Source organism: Schistocerca gregaria, chromosome X, assembly GCF_023897955.1.
Source record: "Schistocerca gregaria isolate iqSchGreg1 chromosome X, iqSchGreg1.2, whole genome shotgun sequence".
NCBI lineage: Eukaryota > Metazoa > Arthropoda > Insecta > Orthoptera > Acrididae > Schistocerca > Schistocerca gregaria.
In genome coordinates, this window is record NC_064931.1 from 328,007,533 (window position 1) to 328,029,755 (window position 22,223).

At 37.3% G+C, this 22,223-nt stretch overlaps 1 protein-coding gene across 5 annotated transcripts in view; it reads right to left on the minus strand.

Annotated features, from left to right (window-relative positions):
- Positions 1-1,103: 1,103 nt before the first annotated feature.
- LOC126299468 (isocitrate dehydrogenase [NAD] subunit gamma, mitochondrial) overlaps positions 1,104-22,223 on the minus strand; it is a 115,256-nt gene continuing 94,136 nt past the window's right edge. The window contains exons 10-11 of one of the 5 annotated variants that reach the window (XR_007552814.1): positions 12,032-12,563; positions 1,104-3,722 (exon numbers count right to left, since the gene is read on the minus strand). Coding sequence is in view for 4 of the 5 variants with exons in the window: in XM_049991393.1 (XP_049847350.1) it covers positions 12,034-12,067 (34 nt within the window). In the remaining variant the exon portion in view is untranslated. Of the gene's footprint in view, positions 7,908-12,031; positions 12,564-22,223 lie in introns of all 5 variants that reach the window. The other 4 variants (XM_049991393.1, XM_049991392.1, XM_049991390.1 and 1 more) reach the window with 4 other exon arrangements.

Sequence of the window (22,223 nt, forward strand, 5' to 3'; positions counted from 1 at the left end):
TTTGGATCCTTACCTCCTTTTCAGCACTACACAAATGAGAGTTATCCTTGAAACACATGGTTCACTCCCATAAACCACCTGGTCTCAATCTTCACTAACCCACTAGATGCACACTCTCTACCCAACAGTCTCCCCTCCCAATTCACAGCTCTATATCAGTCACCTTCATTGTGCACCACAGGAATTCACTGGCTCTGATGCCTGTGTGGCACCCTTACACCATGCACCCGCTGTTTCTCCATCCTGCATTCTTATTTCTCACACCAGCTGCCTACCTCAGAGCTGGAAGTTAACTCTCCCTATCCCCTTCCTCCTTTCCTGACTATTTCACCCCCTACTTACCTTGCCCCATACAGCCCCTCACTCCAGTCCACTCTATAGCTGAACAACAATCTTGGTCTTGTGTGTTGAGCTGCCACAATGATGCTGCACAGGTGTGTGTGTGTGTGGGGGGGGGGGGGGGTTACTCTAACTCATTAAGAGATTCGTCTGAAAGCTAACAAAAGTTTCATTTTTTCTTTTGTGAGCCTGTCAATTACTCAACATTTCCTCTTGTTGAGAGGGGTTCTCTTTACTCCTAAATTATTTACATTCAGTCAGACCTTTCCTTACCATATTTAAAACATAAATCTGGTCGAACAGATGTGGAGCTGAACTCCGTTTCTCTTCACTGACAGCCTGGTACCTTCACAACATCAAAATCGCTATCAGCGCATCCCTGGAGCTCATCCAGTGTTGCTAACAGAAATAATACATTTTCTTTAATAAGCTCAAAAGAGAAACCTGCAAAATTGCAATGATTTATTACGTTGGGTTCCACCTAAGCAGCCTTAGATTATCCTTTCTCGACCACAGCCCTTGAATTAGAGCTATTGTTGCTTTCTTGCAGACAATGAAGGCAAACATGGTAATTAAGGTACTGGGGTTATCTTTTTCATTTTTGTTAAAATCTGAATGAGCAAGTTCAGTCGATGGCTTTGGAGTTCTATAATACTGAAATGAATCATTCATAACAATCTTGTATAACTTTATACTGTAACTTTATGTCAACTTTTTGTAAATTCAGCTTCATGGTAAAAGGCAGGCAAATAACTACAAAAGACTTTGTTAAAAAAATTTATTTGGCAATTGGAAACTCTATACAATACATCTCACATTTTTATATAAATACTTAATTAATGCAGTTCTATGGAGGATACAAATAAGAGAACATACATATTTTAACACAGTAACATACTATACTCCTTCCTATTCCAGTTGCTACAATTCTCATATTCTACAATTAACACTTTTACCAACAAACGCACTGCATAGACTCTTTTTCTAAAAATGTGGTAATATTTAGGTATTTTGCATCAATAACTTTATTTCTTTATTATTTGACCAATTTTATTTCTAGATAGTGGCAAATTTGGGTAAATGTGCATAATTCAGTTACCAAGAGACACATATTTTCTGTTTACTCTTGCAGTCTTACTTCAGCAAATGGAAATATATAAACCACACACACAAATTGTTTCTGAAGATATACGGCCTCATTTACCCTTCACTGTGACAACCATTAGGAGACAATTACACATGCATACATGTAAATGCAGAGGTAGCTGCCAACTATCTTACGTTTTTAGCACCTCTGTGACAATATATTACAATGAATGTACTCTAAACTTCCACTTCCCACACAGAAGAGGAAAGTCATTAGCATTGACACTATATGTAATAAGTGACACACAGGTCTTGAGATTCAGCAGGACTTCAGTGCCAACATCCATTGTGTTACACAAATAAATGTATCAAGAAACAGGTGAGTATTCTGGAAGGCAGACAAAAGAATATATATATATATATATATATATATATATATATATATATATATATATATATATATTTGCTAAGTGATCATATTCCACATGCTTGAAATGACACCATAGAAAGAAATGTACCTTTATAGTGTGGAGAAACTAACTTTGATGTTCAATAAAACAGTACACAGCAATTTAGTTTTGATATAATGAGTCGAAAGGACGGCATTCCCAGCACCTCTACATCTTTCCTGGGGTGTGGTTGTTATTTTAAGTACTGGCTGTACTGATGAAGTTTTCTTATTTATTTGTTTTACTACTGGTAGTAAATGGAATAAATAAAATATATTTTGTATATTTGTTCACAATTTGACACACAAAGCCAGTTTGTCAAAGATCATGACAAACATGCTGAGAAGGGACACTGTCTTTGTGAATTACAGCTTTGAACACAATGATGGCTGCACATTCAATAGATACTAATAATGTGTTTCAATACACCATATCAAATAAACAGCAGGCTGGATAATGAGGAATGTAGTAGAATGTTATCAAAAATTCAAGCTCCTAAAATTCAGGTACCCTAAAATTCAAGTGCTACCTCAGTAGAGTTGTACAAATTGAAATGATACAATTTCTGCAGCCCGTTCTCGGCATCTTACACAAATTGGGTGACAACTGCAGTTTACTAAAGTTCAAGTCCACTTCTTAGTACGACAAACCTTCACATCACAACAATGAATAATGTATGGCATATGATCACTGAATAAATGGTCCAATAATGTCCTTAAAAATGAATACCAGTGAACTGTTAGTACAAATCTAAGTAACACAGCTGGAATACTATGTTGACAAGCAGTTGTTCTGATTTAGTGACGAAATACAAAAGTTCATACTCTACTCATGGTAGTTTCTAAAAATACTCCTTTTCTCATTAATTTGAATGTACTAATTAAGTTACATTATTTATTCATGTCATTATTTGCTGTGCATGGAATATATTTTATTAATTTTGTAAGAGAGTCCACAATCTGACCATCTGCTGTGTTCAACATTACACATTTTCCAAAATGATAACCAGTTACGAAGTAAACAATCTGAATAAAATTGAAGACTAATTATTTTGTAATGTTATCTATGTTTCAAAACTACCGTTTACTTCTATGTATACCTGCCTGGTGTATATGGTATAACAATTAGATTTGCAGCATTAGAGGCAATTTCTGTTGTTCCTCTGAAGAACTAAATTAACTTCTGTGCAATTATTTTTCAAATAGAAGACTCTTTAACTGTGCAAAAAGACAACTCAGTGGCCTGTATGCAAGTGCTCCCATGGTGTATGAAGGAAATTAAAATACCTCTTTGGTAAGAACAGAACCACCATCAGCATGTCAATGTTACACCAGTTGGGGACAAGATGTCGTGCCCTCAGAAACTCATATATTCCTAATTATAACCTGTGCAAGTGTATCACAAACAGAACATCACAGTAAATTGAATATTACCGTATGATTAAAAAATGAGTACCTGTTTATCAGTCATCGAAATAAGAACAAGACATTTGACTTAGTTTGCATTTGCTTACATTTGTAGTCTGCTTAATTCTTTTGCTGCTGAGGTTCCCTCCACTAGGAGAAATATTAATTTTGACAGAAAATTAGCTGATGTGGTACATGAAATGAAATGTCAGTTTTCAGACTGCGCTAATCTTGTTCCCATTTCAAAAACTGGGTGCTCTTAGCCACCCACGGTTTATATTGTGTATCTGCATTCAACAATTTAAATGAATGCAAACATAATATTAATTGCAAATTTTAAAAACAATTTCATCACAGATTTATACCTGTTAATAGGACATAAAGAATAATAATACTGCAAAGTCAACATCCAGGTTATCATCTTGGTTGTGTATTGAGGAACCTGAAATAAATATGCATAAATTCTAGAAATAAACAAAAGCACTCACAGAAGAATAAATATGATTTCGTATGGGGTATGAGGGAAGCAGACCCTTGATTGATGAAATTGGATTGTTACATAAGCCTTTTCCAGTTTACTACTTTCATTAACTACCACCTAATTCTACTACATTATAAATTATTACACTGAGTATAAAAATGGTAATGAATAATTGAAGCACTGAGTTGTTATGACAATGTCAGGTAACCATATTATTTTAACTCCTTAAATTATTTAATAGTAATTGCACATGATTAAGTCCACTGAGATAATAAAGACAGCAGATCCCACAGAAGATGCATACAGAATAAAGTACTGGCACCTGAATAAATGTAAAGAAAAATAGCACTATAACCAGGACAATTCCTAACAAATGAAGGTCAGATCATCATCATCATCATCATCATCATCATCATCATCATCTCTAATGTCTTAGCATGTGCAGTGCCCTACCTTTGTGAAGTACATTACGCTTTTATGAGGTAAATGTTAGTCTTTTCCTTGCAGTACCAAATAATAATCTGCACAGCTGAAAGTAAAACTGTATCTTCTGATAAAATCTAGTGTAAATAAGGAAATACACACATCAAAAAAAGTTTTGCATCTCTACAGTTCCAAGAAATCCTGAAGATAGACATTGACTGTGGATATTGTATCACAGACACAGTCCCTTTGACTGTTCTGAGATGTCACTAAACCCATCCAAAGACGTAAACAACCATGCATGAGCAGCGCATATTACACGGAGGGGGTCAAACAGCCGATCAGTTCCAGTCATTCCACCAGGAAGGAGGTACATGGCTCATGTTGCTTGTAGTTCAACCATGCCTAGACAGTCAATACCACAGTTCAATCACATCCACATTCTTACTTTGTGCCAGGAAGGGCTCTCAAGCAGGAAAGTGTCCAGGCCTCAGAGTGAACCAAAGCTATGTTGTTTGGGCATGGAGGAGATACTGAGAGACAGGAACTCTCAATGACATGCCCCACTCTGTCCGCCCAAGGGCTACTACAGCAGCGGATGACCGCTATCTACGGATTATGGCTCGGAGGAACACTGACAGCAACCCCACCATGTAGAATAATGCTTTTCCTGCAGCCACAGGACGTCGTGTTATGACTAACTGCGCAATAAGCTGCATGACGCACAACTTCACTCCTGAGATCCATGGTGATTTACATCTTTGCAACCACGACACCATGCAGCATGGTACAGATGGGCCCAACAACATGCCGAATGGACTGCTCAAGATTGGCATCATGTACCCTTCAATGATGAGTGTCACATATGGCTTCAATCAGACAATCGTCGGAGAAGTGTTTGGAAACAACCCAGTCAGGCTGAACACCTTAGACACACTGTCCAGTGAGTGCAGCAAGGTGGAGGTTCCCTGCTGTTTTCTGGTGGCATTATGTGGGGCTGACGTACCCCACTGATGGTTATGGCAGGCACCGTAATGGCTCTACGATACGCGAATGCCATCCTCCGACCGATAGTATAACCATATTGGCAGCATATTGGTGAGGCATTTGTCTTCATGGATGACAATTCGCACATCGTGCACATCTTGTGAATGACTTCTTTCCGGATAACGACATCGCTCGACTAGAGTGGCCAGCATGTTCTCCAGACATTAACCCTATCGAACATGCCTGGGATACATGGGAAAGGGGTGTTTATGGACAATGTGACCCACCAACCACTATGAGGGATCTACACCTAATCGCTGTTGAGGAGTGGGACAATCTGGACCAACAGTGCCTTGATGGACTTGTGGATAGTATGCCACGACAAATACAGGCATGCATCAATGCAAGAGGTCGTGCTACTGGGTATTAAAGATACCAGCGTGTACAGAAATCTGGACCACCACCTCTGGAGGTCTCCCTGTATGGTGGTACAACATGCAATATGGGGTTTTCATGTGCAATAAAAAGGGTGGAAATGATGATTATGTTGACCTCTATTCCAATTATCTGTACAGGTTCCAGAACTCTCAGAACCAATGTGATGCAAAACTTTTTTTTGATGTGTGTAGTTAACTTTACAGAAGCATAAAATAATAGAATACATTTTGACTGGTTGACTAAACCGAAAGAATGAAAGCTATTCAAGCACCAGTTCAAAGACATTTACACTTATCCAAAAACTTGAAAACACGCTCCACACTTGTTTGTAAATGACACAACTGCTACAGCCCATGACTTGCAAAATGATAGGTGCTTCCCTGGAAGGGACAGCTATGGCTCATCAGGTACATAACTCTTGCTTGTATTCATCAGACCTCTTTCATTCTGTGTGTTGAACTGTAGAAGATTGTGCTTATGCTGCAAAGCAATCTGCTTCTACTTATTTGCTGTCTTTCCAAAAATAAAAAAATGGGTTACACTGTAAGAGATGTTCAAAATCCTAAGAATTGTGAGTGCTATACTTTTTCACTTGAAGTACATAAACAAAAACACTAATGTTTGCACAGTATTGTCTATAATGATAATGCAAATAATCTAATTTCTTTACTATCAGTTTATGCCATAATTTTAAGTTATTTTGTAAGGATTAATTGCTATAACTTAAATATTTTATAAATTTAAACCACCCTAACTTTCATCTTTTTCATAACACCAAACCTTGTTTCTTAACATCTAACTGCAACAATAGATTTACTCAATAACAACCCAAAAGCCATAGGCTTCACATGCTTTTTCAGTTCCACTACACAACTGTAACTGAAAACATTTGAAATGCCCACTCTTACACAAAGGATTACTGAATAACAAAGTTCTAAGTATTCCACATAATTATATTTATAAATTTAAGCAGTTTCTATACATTAAAACGGTTGCTTATCTGGTAAGCAACCTTTTTTGATGACAATTCTTTCACATGAAATCATTATTAACTGATCCTTAAGATGAAAGATATCTCCGAAGTAATGCGTATGTGTCAAGGATAAAGTGTTGAAAATGTATAATGATAAGAAGCCTAGTGACCCAACCCAGCTTTGCACGAGTAGCATTAAGTATCTACAGCTGGTCAACATGTGTGGCATGTAGGTAATTTTGTACACTGAGCACTGATAAAAAGGTCAGAGTACAACATCGGGTGACAATATCATCACTTTCAAAAAATTAAATGATTTAAGCAGCACATGCCACATGCCACTTGATGGTGTACTGCAACATCTAAAGGTGTCATCAGACTGCCCAATCGCATCCCGGTAACAACGCAAACTGTTCATCAAAGGCACTGCACCTTTGTGGCTACTTTCTGTTTGCTGGCAGTTAAGAGCCAGCCGTTTGCTGTAAATCATCACTAGATACTGCTCCTGCCACTGTAGGTAGCACGGTAACTTGCAGCCCCCAATATTGCTACATGATGTCGCTCCAAAAGCCAATTAAATATAGTACATGTAACATTTGTGCCTCGTGAGAGCTTGCAGACTGCAGAGGCAGTCCACTGCAAATATCAAAATCCCTACAATCATTACTGACATTAGCATTTACATAAAGACATAAATGTGGCAGGGGGACTGGAATTCATTCTAGTTCAACCAATTGGAAAGATATATTTAGAAATTATATACATGAACCTTTCTCATGACTTAATGTATCTATTAGTGAAAAATTTCATCAAAATCCTTACAGTTATTCCTGAGATTAGCCTTCATGTATGTATAAGCAGAAAAAGGCTGTGGAGAGTTTAAATTACAACATGTATAGAAGAAGAATGAATGAATGTACATACAGATTTTGGTAATAATAATTTCACATGGCTTAGTGTCCAAATACAAGTCTTTCATGTGGACGTCACTTCAGTAACTTACATCTCCCTTGGCAGTTATCCAACCGGGAAAAGGCTAGCTACAATTTAAAGTGGAATCCAAAACAAGTTTCATTTCTGGCAAATCTCCACATCACTGAGAAGTGATTGCTAGGGTGCAAAATGAAAATAAAATTCCGTCGTCCAACCTGAATTCAAACCTGTGAACCTTTTGGTTTTCAAGCACTTGCTTTACTGTTAGACCACCAGGCTCGATTACGCTTCTGTTCCAGCTCTCTGGAGTTCTGGCAACTTTACTGTGAGATTGCAATGCCTTTGTCGTCACTGTGGTGATGGATTGTGGGTCATCATAGCTCAGCCAGTTTCTATGAAATATTTATAAATATATAAGAACCTCTCTCATTAGTGTGTGTGTGTGTGTGTGTGTGTGTGTGAGAGAGAGAGAGAGAGAGAGAGAGAGAGAGAGAGAGAGAGAGAGAATATGTAAACACAGATTTTTGTACATCTTTTGCATGCATGGACAATAATTGTGGGCACAAAGATAACTGAAAAACAGGTGACTTGACAACAGCAACTTACAAAAGGAAGAGGTTTAATCAGCATTGAGTCATTTCCCTTGCCACATTTCACTACTGAATTCCCAACAAGCAAACTTTTCCCACATTATTCCAAACATTTCCCAGTTTTTGCCTTGATAACAATAGTGGAAGATGCAATCCACAAATTGAAAGGCATGATAAAGTAGTAAAGATGTGAATATGTCAACAAATATTTTAAAAAATTGAATCCTTCACATTTCTGTATTGCTTTGTACCATTTATGTGTCAGATGTAACTAAGTAACAGAACACTGAGAAATTAGACAGGGCACTATTCTCTTGGTCACATTAGCAAAAGTGCAGAGGACACATCTTTCTCAGTAAAGTTAATTTAACAGGACACTGTGAGAAATGCACAGTAGAGAATGACTTTGTCAGGAGGAGGAGACTGTACACTTAATTGAATATTTGTTCTTCATTTGTGCCTACTTGTCCATAAATTTCCTTCAATATCTCTTCTAATTAATGCCTGAATTCCTTGTATCAATGTGGTCAGTTGTCTCTCTTTTCTTCTTTCCTAGTGGTTCCCATTCCGTGAACCCTCAAGTCAATCTTTCCTCTGACATCCTTGTTGTATGTCTATACCATAGGTGAGCTGCACTTCTGACATAAATTTGCCTTCTGATAACTTCATTTATGACTCTTTTCCACGTGAATATCCTGCAGTCATTCTTGAAAAGTCCATCTCAGTTGCTGTCAATCTTTTCATTACTTGGGATTAAACAGTCCATACTTCCAATCCGTGTGTCATTATGATTCTAATACCTATTTTGATGATTTTTTTCCTTTGGTCTCCTTTTAGATCCGAGGACCAAATAACCTACCATTTGACGTTCCCACGCGGAATTAATTTCTATCTTGTTTATCATCTTGTGTGATTTTTATTCCTAGATATTTGTACTCTTCAGTACGTGTAATCATCCCCATTCTTCTTCCAGGGTCAAATCTCTCTTTGTTTGTCCTGTTCCCAGATATTTTGTCTTATTCATGTTGACCTAAAGGCCAATGTTTTACACTCTTCTCTCAATTTCTTCATTGGCTGTTCCATACCCCATTTTCCTAACAAAGTACTGTCTTATAAAGAAAACCATTTATATTTATTTATTTTTATTTTCATTTCTGCATATTTTGAACCACATCTGAATTAGTTTTGTACAATGACATCCCTGTACTTAGATATGTAAGTGAATTTACCTGTGCTATTATTTTGTTGTTTATAACTATTTTTGCTCTTCTTGCGTGTTTCCCTTCTATTGCCATTACTTTAGTTTCATTTACAGATATAAATGTTTGGTAAGTTTGTAAAATGTTATTCAATTTAAATACATTTTCAGTAAATTTCTTCCTCTCCAGGTCCATCTCCTTGGGGTACGCAGAATACCATTCTTCTAGAAACTTATTGATATATACAGGGAAATTCAAAAGTAGCTGTACATATTTCATTGGTGTAATGTATGCATCAAAACAAAAGTAAAATGTTAAAGTTCATCTGAAATTGCTTTATTTCTGAGTTGTTATGCATAACATCATTTGAGGTAGGCATTACACGATGGGCCAGTAAAGGCTTTTGGCATGTCATATTCACCTGCGTATTGACTGACATTGCTTTGTACACCCCTCTACACTGCTCAGTTGATTTGGTTTGGCATAGTAAACAACCAGTTACGCGGACCGCATGTTATTTTACAGTGACCGACTTGCAGAGTGTATTGACAGTTTTTGGAAAATGAATTAGGTGGCTTGCTTCATGATGTCCCATTTACTACACAAACCAACATTATGGTTTATGCACGATGGTGTCCCTGGAGATTTCAGTTGGGAGCCAAGAGAGTACCTCAGGTTTCTTATCCAGTAAGTGGATATGTCGTTTAGGAGCAGCTGTCTGGCCTGCCAGATCTCCAGATCTTAGCCCCCCTGGACTTGTACCTTTGTGGCCATCTCAGGGATCTTTTTTTATGGTGTTGTAGTCAAGAATGTAGTAAAACTACAGCAGTGAATTGAAAATGGCTGGCAACAGTGCAGAACGAGATGAATGGAGTCTGCAAGATTCTGAGAATAGCAAGATGTCAAGCACGTCACTGTCTTCATCTACACAGACATCATTTTGGTCCCTTCATGTTACTGCTTTCAGAGAAGAATTAACTTTGTGTCATTTGTGTTGCACTTGTGATCCCTACTCCACTGCATCTCACAGTAATAAAGCAATTTCAGACAAATCTTTATTTAAGATTTTACTCTAATTTTGATGCAAACATTACACCCACAATGAGTGCGCAGATACCTGTTAATCACTCTGTATACATAGAAAAGGATTGGTGAGAGATGACACCCTTGTTTTAGTTCCTGGTTTACAGTCAATAACTCTTCATTTATACTAATTTTGGTGTTTTAATGATTTAATGGAATTCAACAAATTTGGCGGTACCTTGTAGTCAGCGAATATTTCCCATGTCATCCTACCTACCACATGAAAGGTCTTATCATAGTCTAGGAAGAGCATAAAAAGTAGTTTGTTGAATTCTCCTCTCTTTTCTAACAACTGTTTTGAAACAAATGTTGCATCTACACAGGACCTGCCTTTACAAAAGACACATTGCCCTCTCGTAATATGTTTCTTCTATTGGCTGGAGTTTCCTTTTAATGATAGAGGAATAAGCTTTACAAGCAGCACTTAAAATGGATAGAGCCCTATAATTTCAGCATTCTTTTTTCTCTCTTTCCTTGTATACAGTTATAATTCTTGCTACTTTCCATTCCTATGGCACTAAAATTTTGGGCAATGGCTCTGTGATTGCTTCGTAGCTCTGCTAGCAAATCCTATTCCCACATCAATGAAGGTGAAAACCATATAGCCCCTGGGTAAAGCACTCATTCATTAGGAGTGTAGCAGATGGGAGAGAGTGAAAGTTGAGTTCTTGGCATCCAGTTGTTGGCTTACATCTCAATTGGAGTTTTTGGCTAAGGGAGAAAACCCCAACAGAAAGATCAAGTAGGTCAGGAAACAAAGTGGCAGACCCACCACCTGACTACCCTAGTAAGAGAATGGTGTCCTCTTATGGAAGGAGGAGGAGGGGAGTAACTCTTTGTATTTTTATTCTTGCTGTAGTTTTCATATAGGTTCTGGATTGCTTTAATAATGGTAGGATTAATATTAATTGATTTTAAGCCTTCCACAAACTGCATGATGGATATTACCATAGGCTTTTTCTCTGTCTGCAAAAAGTGAAGGGTCTGATTCCAAATATTTTTCAAGTATTTGTAGCAAACAAAATATATGTTCTTTAGTTGATATTCAATTTCATTCCACTTCTTATACTATTTAAATATACTTCAACTATACAGTTGTATTCACATACCATTATTCAGCAGTAGAAATGAAGCAAAACATCTGTTGAAACTGAAGAGTGACCCTACAAACACTCAAAAGGATGACAGGGGTATTAATAGTTCAAATGGCTCCAAGCACTATATGACTTAACATCTGAGGTCACCAGTCCCCTATAACTTAGAACTACTTAAAACTAACTAACCTAGGGACATCACATAAATCCATGCCCAAGGCAGGATTCAAACCTACGACCGTAGCAGTCACCCGGTTCCAGACTGAAGCGCCTAGAACAGCTCGGCCACACTGGCTGGCTCCACAGGGGTATTAAAGCATTGCTATTCAAGACACCTAAGATGGTAACAATATCACACTATTAAATGACTTTCCCTTTGTCTCCCTCATCCAAATGTGTTTAATCTTGTACTAGTTTAGGTACTGATATTTCACTATTTTTTGTGACTAATGAAACTGAAATAGTTCCTACTGATAATTACAGAAAACCATTCAGATATTCAAATTTTCCCCAACACACACATATATAAATACATATAACATTTGCTTACCTCTAAGCAGAAACCCTCATTGATCCTGGTTTTATCCTGCAGAGAAACACACGGAAGACAAAATATAATGAACAAGTGCTAAATGACTTCTGAACATGGTACACAAAATACATGTAATTTGGAGGACAAGGACCAAAGTGAAAATAATACAATACTTATTATACATTATTATTCAATTTCTACAAGAACGTGGTACATCGAATACAAATTTCTGTACAATTTGGAGTCATGAACTCCCTAAATAATATGTAGCAGTCCTTTGAGAAAACTTCATCCACTATTAAAAATAATTACATAACATCTGGAAATAAATATTGAGTATAATGACTAGAATAATACCACAAGTTCCTTCAACAGGACTACAAGTCAAATACTGCACTTAAACATGTTTACCAGCAAAATAATATCAAAGCAAGCACACAAGTATAAGAGCAAGATTAAGCTTACTAAGAACTCCTCACTACAGAAGAATTCTGGTTGAGGTCAACAATACACTACATAGACAGATTTAAAAGAAAGCAGGTCACGAAATCTGAAAAAAAGAAAAATAATTCCTTTAACATCAAAATACAAGAAAAATAGATGTGCCTGATAAAGCTATCTGTAAATTTTAAAATAAATTTATCAACTACAATAATACGTCACAGGAAGATTAAACTCCATGTTGAGCTTAGGTCATTGCTGTGACAAATGAGCTAACTTTGTACTTTTCCATTAATGGCATGCAATTTTAATCTTACTGAATTCGGCACACAATCTACCTTTGATTTAAGGTTAGTGCAGTTAAGAAGAGTTACAGAAATAAGGGCTTTAGGTTTATTCCAGCATCCTATGCAAATCATAATTGTTAAAGCAACGAACAAGCAATCTACTGGCAAAAGAGAAGAAAAAAATGTAACCACTTGTTTTCATGCAAAACAAGGTAAAATTTGATAACATCTTTGTAACAACAGAAGTGCATGACCTCAAATACTCAGAACCATGCAAAAATTTGTTTAGAACATAAATTGCTCATCCCAAAAACAGCAGTATAAGCCATTTGCATGCAAAACCGCATGTCTTATCATGAAATACTTTTGAAGGATCACCTACTCAAGGGCTTAAGGCAGGAACTTTGGTAAGAGGAAGAAACAAAATATCAGTATAATAGGACAAAAAATACATATATTTTAATGTTGTGATTTGCTGTTATATTCCCCTCTGCTTAATATAATTATGCTATTTGAAGAATGAACTTTCCCACTGACTTAATAGTGCTGCACAGTTATACTGTCTTCAAAGTGCAGGTGTGGGATTTTAGTCAGAACAATAGGGACATCTGACTGAAGATGCTTTTTTAACATCATTTCTGCATCCATGCAGTCCAATATCAAATGCCAATCAAACTGTGTTTTAGATATTATGATATTGCTTTGTCAATGTTATGACCTGCCTTTTGCCATGCATACTATAACACAGGCTTTTACTTTGGTGTGGAAGGTTGTTTCTAGAGAGCACAGTGAACACTGATGATGAAATGATGATTGTGTGACTTAACTTGCAGTTTTTCTCACTGTGGTTTTGCACTATCAACAATCCTTCTCATGCAGAACTTGTATTGCCTAAGAAAATAGACATCAATTGGCTGACAATAGTTTGTTGTGTTCAGGGTGGTTTTGCTCCTATTACATTGGTATCTGTTTCTTCACATTACCAAAGCTCCTCTGTTAGACCTTTAACAGATGATCATTGCAATATGTCTCACAGGAAAACACACCGTTTTGCATACTAGTTTATATTACTGTTTCTGGGATGAATCATTTATATTTTAAGCATATTTTTGTGTGATTTTGAGCATTTGAGGTCATGCATTTCCCTTACAAGAACATTTTCAAACTTAAAAAAAGGACAGTTTTCGCCTGGGACTGTGTAAATGTTATTGCCCAATGTGAATATAGATCACTGTGCTTACATTATTGTGAAATCAAGAGCATCGGCAATATCACAGGAGAAATACATAAACAACTAAGTTTCGTCGAAGTACCGTGAAGCTTCATTACACTAGATGGCAATACCACAAGAGTAGGCAATTAGTATATTTTACAAAACGTAAGCAGATCTGCATAAGCTTCAATAAGAAACATCAACACCTGAAATAAGTGGATTATTGCAGAAAGCACGACAGAGAAACTGCCAGTCAGGTTTCATATGTGGTAGAAATCAGACAGGACACTCCCTATCTCTCTCTCTCTCTCTCTCTCGCTCGTGTGTGTGTGTGTGTGTGTGTGTGTGTGTGTGTGTGTGTGTGTGTGTGTGTGTGAGTGAGTGAGAGAGAGAGTGAGAGAGTGAGACCTGCAGTGTTTGCTAGCAGGTGCAGGAACAAGTAAGACTGACAGCAATGTGTAAACACTGATGAAATGGTAGAGTCTAAAACGTGATGTCTGGAATAAATTTACAGACTGTAGATGAAAACACCAAGTCTACTGTTAACTTATCATGCATAAACTGTTCAACAGTGTTATGTTTCCAGTTGTGAACAATTCCATTTAAGAAAAAAATTGTTTTAGAAGATCCCACTGACAGGTCTTCTGAGATACCTGTAGTAATGAAAATAGTACTGCTGCAATGTGTGTTTCAAGGTGTGCTAGAGATGGGACCTTTTAATCCTGTTTTGGATGAAAGTTCCAAAGAGTAGGCCAACAATTGACAGATGTAACTGCACATTATGGAAAAATCAGTACTACAAATTTAATGCAATAAGCCTCTACTGCAAGTAACCATGTCAGTGAATAGGCTGACAATATGAAATGGTGTAGTGCCATGTTTTAATATGGAAGTAATTACTAAGAAGTGCACTGTGACAGTCGATATGTGGATTAATTCACAGAGTCAGGTGCACTACATCACACTTACAGCACATTACACACACATTGGTCTCTTGTGAACAATATTTTATTCATAACGAAATTACCCATTGTCAAGAAGACTGGAGAGCATATAATGCAAGAAATAGAAGACAAGATGGCCAACTGGAATATATTTTAACATTTATTTTTATTTCCCATGCTATCTTGTCATTTAGTATTTTTAACCTTCCTCAAAACACACACACACACACACACACACACACACACAGTCAGAGTATATGAAATTATTACTCCATTTATTCCATGTTAAACTTTACTCTTTGATCAACATAATACCATTGTAAATGTCAAGCTGCCAAACCAACAAGACAATTTTTGTCAACCAACATGACTACAAAAGACAAATTTAAAGACACTGTCATTTAAATATGTAAGGCATAATTTTCTACTGCAGGTAAATGGATTCTAAATAAGTTTACATTTCTATTTATTGAGGTAATAAAATATATTTTGTACACAAAATCACTTGAGAATGGTATAGAAAGCTAAACTTAGTTGTGACCTAATAAAATTATAATTCAAAAATTGAAAATGCCACTTTCTATGCTTCACACACACACACACACACACACACACACACACACACACACACACAATTCAAAAATTGAAAATGCCACTTTCTATGCTTCACACACACACACACACACACACACACACACACACACACACACACAGAGAGAGAGAGAGAGAGAGAGAGAGAGAGAGAGAGAGAGAGAGTGTACCCACAATAATGTACACAATTATTTTACTGTCAAGTGGAGTCTTGTTAAAACAGTTTCAGAATTTAAAACTACTTGATGTCTTTTTGAGAGAGGCTTAAGGTTCATCTGCACATTCAATCTGTGGACATCACAAATTGGAGAGTTCTGCTCATAGTCACGAACATGAAGAGAGCAATCATGCTGTCATTTTAATGTAACTATTTAAAGCATACAAGAATCATCTACACACCATTATTGGGCTCTATGTGAAGCTACCCACACCCTGAAGGTTGGTTTAAACACCACAGTGCTTTACTACTCTCCTGCTAGGGGTAGTATCCCCTTGCCTTCCTCCCACATTTGAACTGAATGACCCAGTCAATTATAGATGACACTGGAATGCTGCAAAAGTATAGAAACTAGTGGAGGATGACCTCCTTCCCTTTCTTAAACATGTAGTGTAGCTGTTTTCCAAGTGAAAAGAAAAAAGAAGAATAAATTGGATGACCTAATATATTTCCATGTCTTCTGATCATTTGAATGAGAATCATTTACATTTCTTATGTATATTTATTACAAACATATAATTTGCAGTTACTTTTCATAATTAAGTTTTATTATTGTTACTACATCTTGATAACTGGACAGCCTAGTTATTAAAGCTTTCAGATTAACTCCTGGGAATTTATTTCGTTTATCAATCTACTGTAACACCTTTGTTAATGGGCCCTTCAGATCCCAGTATTAATGATTCTCTCTACATATCTACCTATTTATCAATGTTGTTTGGTGGTAAATGAACATTAAAATCAATGTGAGAAATTTTAAGTTTGTCTCTTGGAGCTTTACAATGCTTTACTTTGCATAAGGAATTTGTTTTACTGTTTATCTCCACTTTTTGATGATTATGAATGACTGTTACAAATTCCACTTTCTGGATGTAAACTGTCTTCTTTCCCTGTTCTGAGGCTATGTACTTATGACTTTGTCTTTGATCAAAATCAAGTTCATTACAGATCGATCATTACTCGAGCTGGAGGGACTCTTTACCTGGAAGGCTGAATATTTATCTTAGTCCTCATACTTATGAATATGAAACCACTGCCTGAACCACATTGGTTCACTTCATAGCTCTATAATAGCCTTACCTGAAGCCCAACTAATCAGACCACTGCTCTGCATATCGATTTCTATCTTCAAAGAGTTTTGATTTCACTTATTGCGCAACACACAGTACTGCAATGGTGGCATTCCTCAACATGAATGACACTTAGTACTAGGACCATTCTGGTATGCTCAGTCTTTTTTATCTTCTTTTGTTTAGCATTATGTTTTTATCTGAATTGTCAACCAGTTTTTGAACAATTTTTCTATTTAAGTCTGTCCACTGTTTGATGAAGATTGGAAGTGATGAGGATTTTTAAAGTAATCCTTGAATTTTGTAACAGTTTTTTTCTATAATTTTAATTAACTCTATTCATCAAATAGGGCCCTCTTTGTGGTTGTAGCTTGCAAATTTTAGCTGCCCTTTCCTTTCAGTATACCTTAAGGGTGAATTTGTTACACTGTTAAACTACCACACATACTGACAGATCCAAAGCCACATCATCCTACATTAGACTCAAGCATTCCCTACCCCAAGATAGTTTCCCCCTCTCACTTATTTAGGGTTGCTCGTAATGAGAGAACCATAGAAATTTTTGCTACAATTAGACCTTGAATTATTTAAATTAACAGACAATTTGTAAAGACTGATATATAACCTGGCAAATCTGGAATGTATAGTATTACTAATAATCTATGATTCTTTAGTAACCAGAATTATTTGCACACATCCTGAAGTTTTGAACATGATTTTATTTGTTAATAAACAAGGATATTGTATTCACAAATAATGTCTTCGTTGATAAGGCCCCATCTTTCTGGGGAGGTCTTCACTGGCACTACACCGGCTTGTAACCTACTGACTATTCTCTAAGTATCCCATGTACATTTAGTGCTTTAGGCTGCTCTTCTTGAAGTGGAGGCCAACTTGCAGGTTCTGTGCTGCATTATCACTGTCATAATTGACTTTAATGATTAAGGTACACATTCAACCAATTTGATATAGTTAGAACTGTTGCCTATTAATTTCCAGTGACTAGCTCAGATTTTTCTATGACAGAAAGGCCTGAAACTGAATCCCTTAAGTCACATCAGGCCACACGAGAAGCTGCTTGATAAAATAAGCACTGAAAGTGACATACAAGCTGCTGACATGCTGTCAAATTTAGAGATTTTGCTGCTGGCATGTTGGCCCATGCCGCAACAGTGTGACTGCTAAATAGTTTAGCTGTCTTTTTTTTTTTTTTTTTTTTTTTTTTTGGGTGGGGGCAATGGGGTACTTACATGTTGTTATGTTTGTTGAGAGTGAAAATTGATGCTGAATGTGGACAAAATAAGAAACAATATTAAAGTAACCCAACCATCAACCACCATTTAAATTCTGACAACATGTTGCTGGTGGTTTTTGGGTGTGCCTCAGACCCAGTCAGCCACATGCATGTATCTAGATGACGTCAAAATATGGAACCTACAGTTACCCATACAATTGAAAGAAATATAAATATTATAAAGCCACAGGTTATAGCATATATCTGGGTAAAGCAGCCTACAGAAAATCTTGTCTCTGCAGGCGAAGAAAAGGGGACTCCATTCCTACAATTATCTACAAAAAATTTTAATACATACACTGTATACCAAATTTATTTCATTTATAGGGAAACGAAGTAAGATTGTAGACTAATGTATCTGCCCTCACTATAGAAAACCATGCTAAAAATTGTAATTTTTCCAATATAAAACACCCTGCCTAAAACACAAACCTTCCTAGAACTAAGACAGAAGAGAATTTAAACACCAACAATATAATAGAACAAAAGTCAGTCTTCAGTGGGCCTGTCACAACACCTGAGAATGTACAGGGATGAGGAGGTGGTGACATCAGAGTGTGGAATTCCACATTCCCACTATACACTGCGAAGCAGCAAATGAAGAATCTAGCATGTCAGATTTTTGCCTTGTGGAGAGAAACATGACTAATGACATGCGGCATCAGTTTTACATCACAAGCAGTTTAGGTGGTGCCCTATGGTATGAAGTTCAATGCCTTTTTTAAATAAAAAAAAATTAGAGTACATAGTATGAATATCCCCCCACCCCATGAACCATGGACCTTGCCGTTGGTGGGGAGGCTTGCGTGCCTCAATGATACAGATAGCCGTACCGTAGGTGCAACCACAATGGAGGGGTATCTGTTGAGAGGCCAGACAAACGTGTGGTTCCTGAAGAGGGGCAGCAGCCTTTTCAGTAGTTGTAGGGCAACAGTCTGGATGATTGACTGATCTGGCCTTGTAACACTAACCAAAGAGGCCTTGCTGTTCTGGTACTGCGAACAGCTGAAAGCAAGGGGAAACTACAGCCGTCATTTTTCCCAAGGGCATGCAGCTTTACTGTATGATTAAATGATGATGGCATCCTCTTGGGTAAAATATTCTGGAGGTAAAATAGTCCCCTATTCGGATCTCCGGGCGGGGACTACTCAAGAGGACATCCTTATCAGGAGAAAGAAAACTGGCGTTCTATGGATTGGAGCGTGGAATGTCAGATCCCTTAATCAGGCAGGTAGGTTAGAAAATTTAAAAAGGGAAATGGATAGGTTAAAGTTAGATATAGTGGGAAACAGTGAAGTTTGGTGGCAGGAGGAACAAGACTTTTGGTCAGGTGAATACAGGGTTATAAATATAAAATCAAATAGGGGTAACACAGGAGTAGGTTCAATAATGAATTAAAAAAAATAGGAGTGCGGGTAAGCTACTATAAACAGCATAGTGAACGCCTTATTGTGGCCAAGATAGACACGAAGCCCACGCCTACTACAATAGTACAAGTTTACATGCCAACTAGCTCTGCAGGTGGTGATGATGATGAAATTTATGATGAGATAAAAGAAATTATTCTGGTAGTGAAGGGAGATGAAAATTTAATAGTCATGGGTGACTGGAATTCGACAGTAGGAAAAGGAAGAGAAGGAAATGTAGTAGGTGAATATGGATTGGGGGTAGAAAATGAAAGAGGAAGCTGCTTGGTAGAATTTTGCACAGAGCATAACTTAATCATAGCTAACACTTGGTTCTGGAATCATGAAAGAAGGTTGTATACATGGAAGAACCCTGGAGATACTAAAAGGTTTCAGATAGATTGTATAATGGAAAGACAGAGATTTAGGAACCAGATTTTGAATTGTAAGACATTTCCAGGGGCAGATGTGGACTCTGACTGTAGATTAAAACTAAACTGCAAAAAGGTGGGAATTTAAGGAGATGGAGCCTGGATAAACTAAAAGAACCAGAGGTTGTACAGAGTTTCAGGGAGAGCATAAGGGAACAATTGACAGGAATGGGGGAAAGAAATACAGTAGAAGAAGAATGGGTAGCTTTGAGGGATGAAGTAGTGAAGGCAGCAGAGGATCAAGTAAGTAAAAAGACAAGCGCTAGTAGAAATACTGAAGAGATACTGAATTTAATTGACGAAAGGAGAAAATTCAAAAACGCAGCGAGTGAAGCAAGCAAAAAGCAATACAAACGTCTCAAAAAATGAGAGCGACAGGAAGTGCAAAATGGCTAAGCAGGGATGGCTAGAGGACAAATGTAAGGATGTAGAGGCTTATCTCATGAGGGATAAGATAGATACTGCTTACAGGAAAATTAAACAGACCTTTGGAGAAAAAAGAACCACTTGCATGAATACCAAGAGCTCAGATGGAAACCCAGTTCTAAGCAAAGAAGGGAAAGCAGAAAGGTGGAAGGAGTATATAGAGGGTCTACATAGGGGCGATGTTCTTGAGGACAATATTATGGAAATGGAAGAGGAGGTAGATGAAGATGAAATGAGAGATACAATACTGCGTGAAGAGTTTGACAGAGCACTGAAAGACCTGAGTCGAAACAAGGTCTCCGGAGTAGACAACATTCCATTCGAACTACTGATGGCCTTGGGAGAGCCAGTCCTGACAAAACTCTACCATCTGGTGAGCAAGATGTATGAGACAGGCGAATTCCCTCAGACTTCAAGAATAATATAATAATTTCAATCCCAAAGAAAGTAGGTGTTGACAGATGTGAAAATTACCAAACTATCAGTTTAATAAGTTGCAGCTGCCAAATATTAACTCGAATTCTTTACAGACAAATGGAAAAACTGGTAGAAGCCGACCTCGGGGAAGATCAGTTTGGCTTCTGTAGAAATGTTGGGACACGTGAGGCAATACTGACCCTACGACTTATCTTAGAAGAAAGATTATGGAAAGGCAAACCTACGTTTCTAGCATTTGTAGACTTAGAGAAAGCTTTTGACAATGTTGACTGGAATACTCTCTTTCAAATTCTGAAGGTGGCAGGGGTAAAATACACGGAGCGAAAGGCTATTTACAATTTGTACAGAAACCAGATGGCAGTTATAAGAGTTGAGGGACATGAAAGGGAAGCAGTGGTTGGGAAGGGAGCGAGACAGGGTGGTAGTCTCTCCCCGATGTTATTCAATCTGTATATTGAGCAAGCAGTGAAGGAAATGAAAGTAAAGCTTGGAGTAGGTATTAAAATCCATGGAGAAGAAATAAAAACTTTGAGGTTCGCTGATGTCATTGTAATTCTGTCAGAGACAGCAAAGGACTTGGGAGAGCAGTTGAATGGAATGGACAGTGTCTTGAAAGGAGGGTGTAAGATGAACAACAACAAAAGCAAAATGAGGATAATGGAATGTAGTCGAATTAAGTCGGGTGATGCTAAGAGAATTAGATTAGGAAATGAGACACTTAAAGTAGTAAAGGAGTTTTGCTATTTGGGGAGCAAAATAACTGATGATAGTCGAAGTAGGGAGGATATAAAATGTAGACTGGCAATGGCAAGGAAAGCGTTTCTGAAGAAGAGAAATTTGTTAACATCGAGTATAGATTTAAGTGTCAGGAAGTCGTTTCTGAACGTATTTGTATGGAGTGTAGCCATGTATGGAAGTAAAACATGGATGATAAATAGTTTGGACAAGAAGAGAATAGAAGCTTTCGAAATGTGGTGCTACAGAAGAATGCTGAAGATTAGATGGGTAGATCACATAACTAATGAGGAGGTACTGAATAGAATTGGGGAGGAGTGGAGTTTGTGGCACAACTTGACTAGAAGAAGGGATCGGTTTGTAGGACATGTTCTGAGGCATCAATGGATCACCAATTTAGTATTGGAGGGCAACGTGGAGGGTAAAAATCGTAGAGGGAGACCAAGAGATTAATACACTAAGCAGATTCAGAAGGATGTTAGCTGCAGTAGGTACTGGGAGATAAAGAGGCTTGCACAGGATAGAGTAGCATGGAGAGCTGCATCAAATCAGTCTCAGGATTGAAGACCACAACAACAGCGCAATATGAATATAAAATGGTTCACAGCATCAGCACATTGAGGATATCTTCAAAATGCATCATTTTAGGTGCAATTTGTTATAATAAAATGACAGGAAATACATATCAGTAGTTAAAGACTTCCCATGTTTGATGCT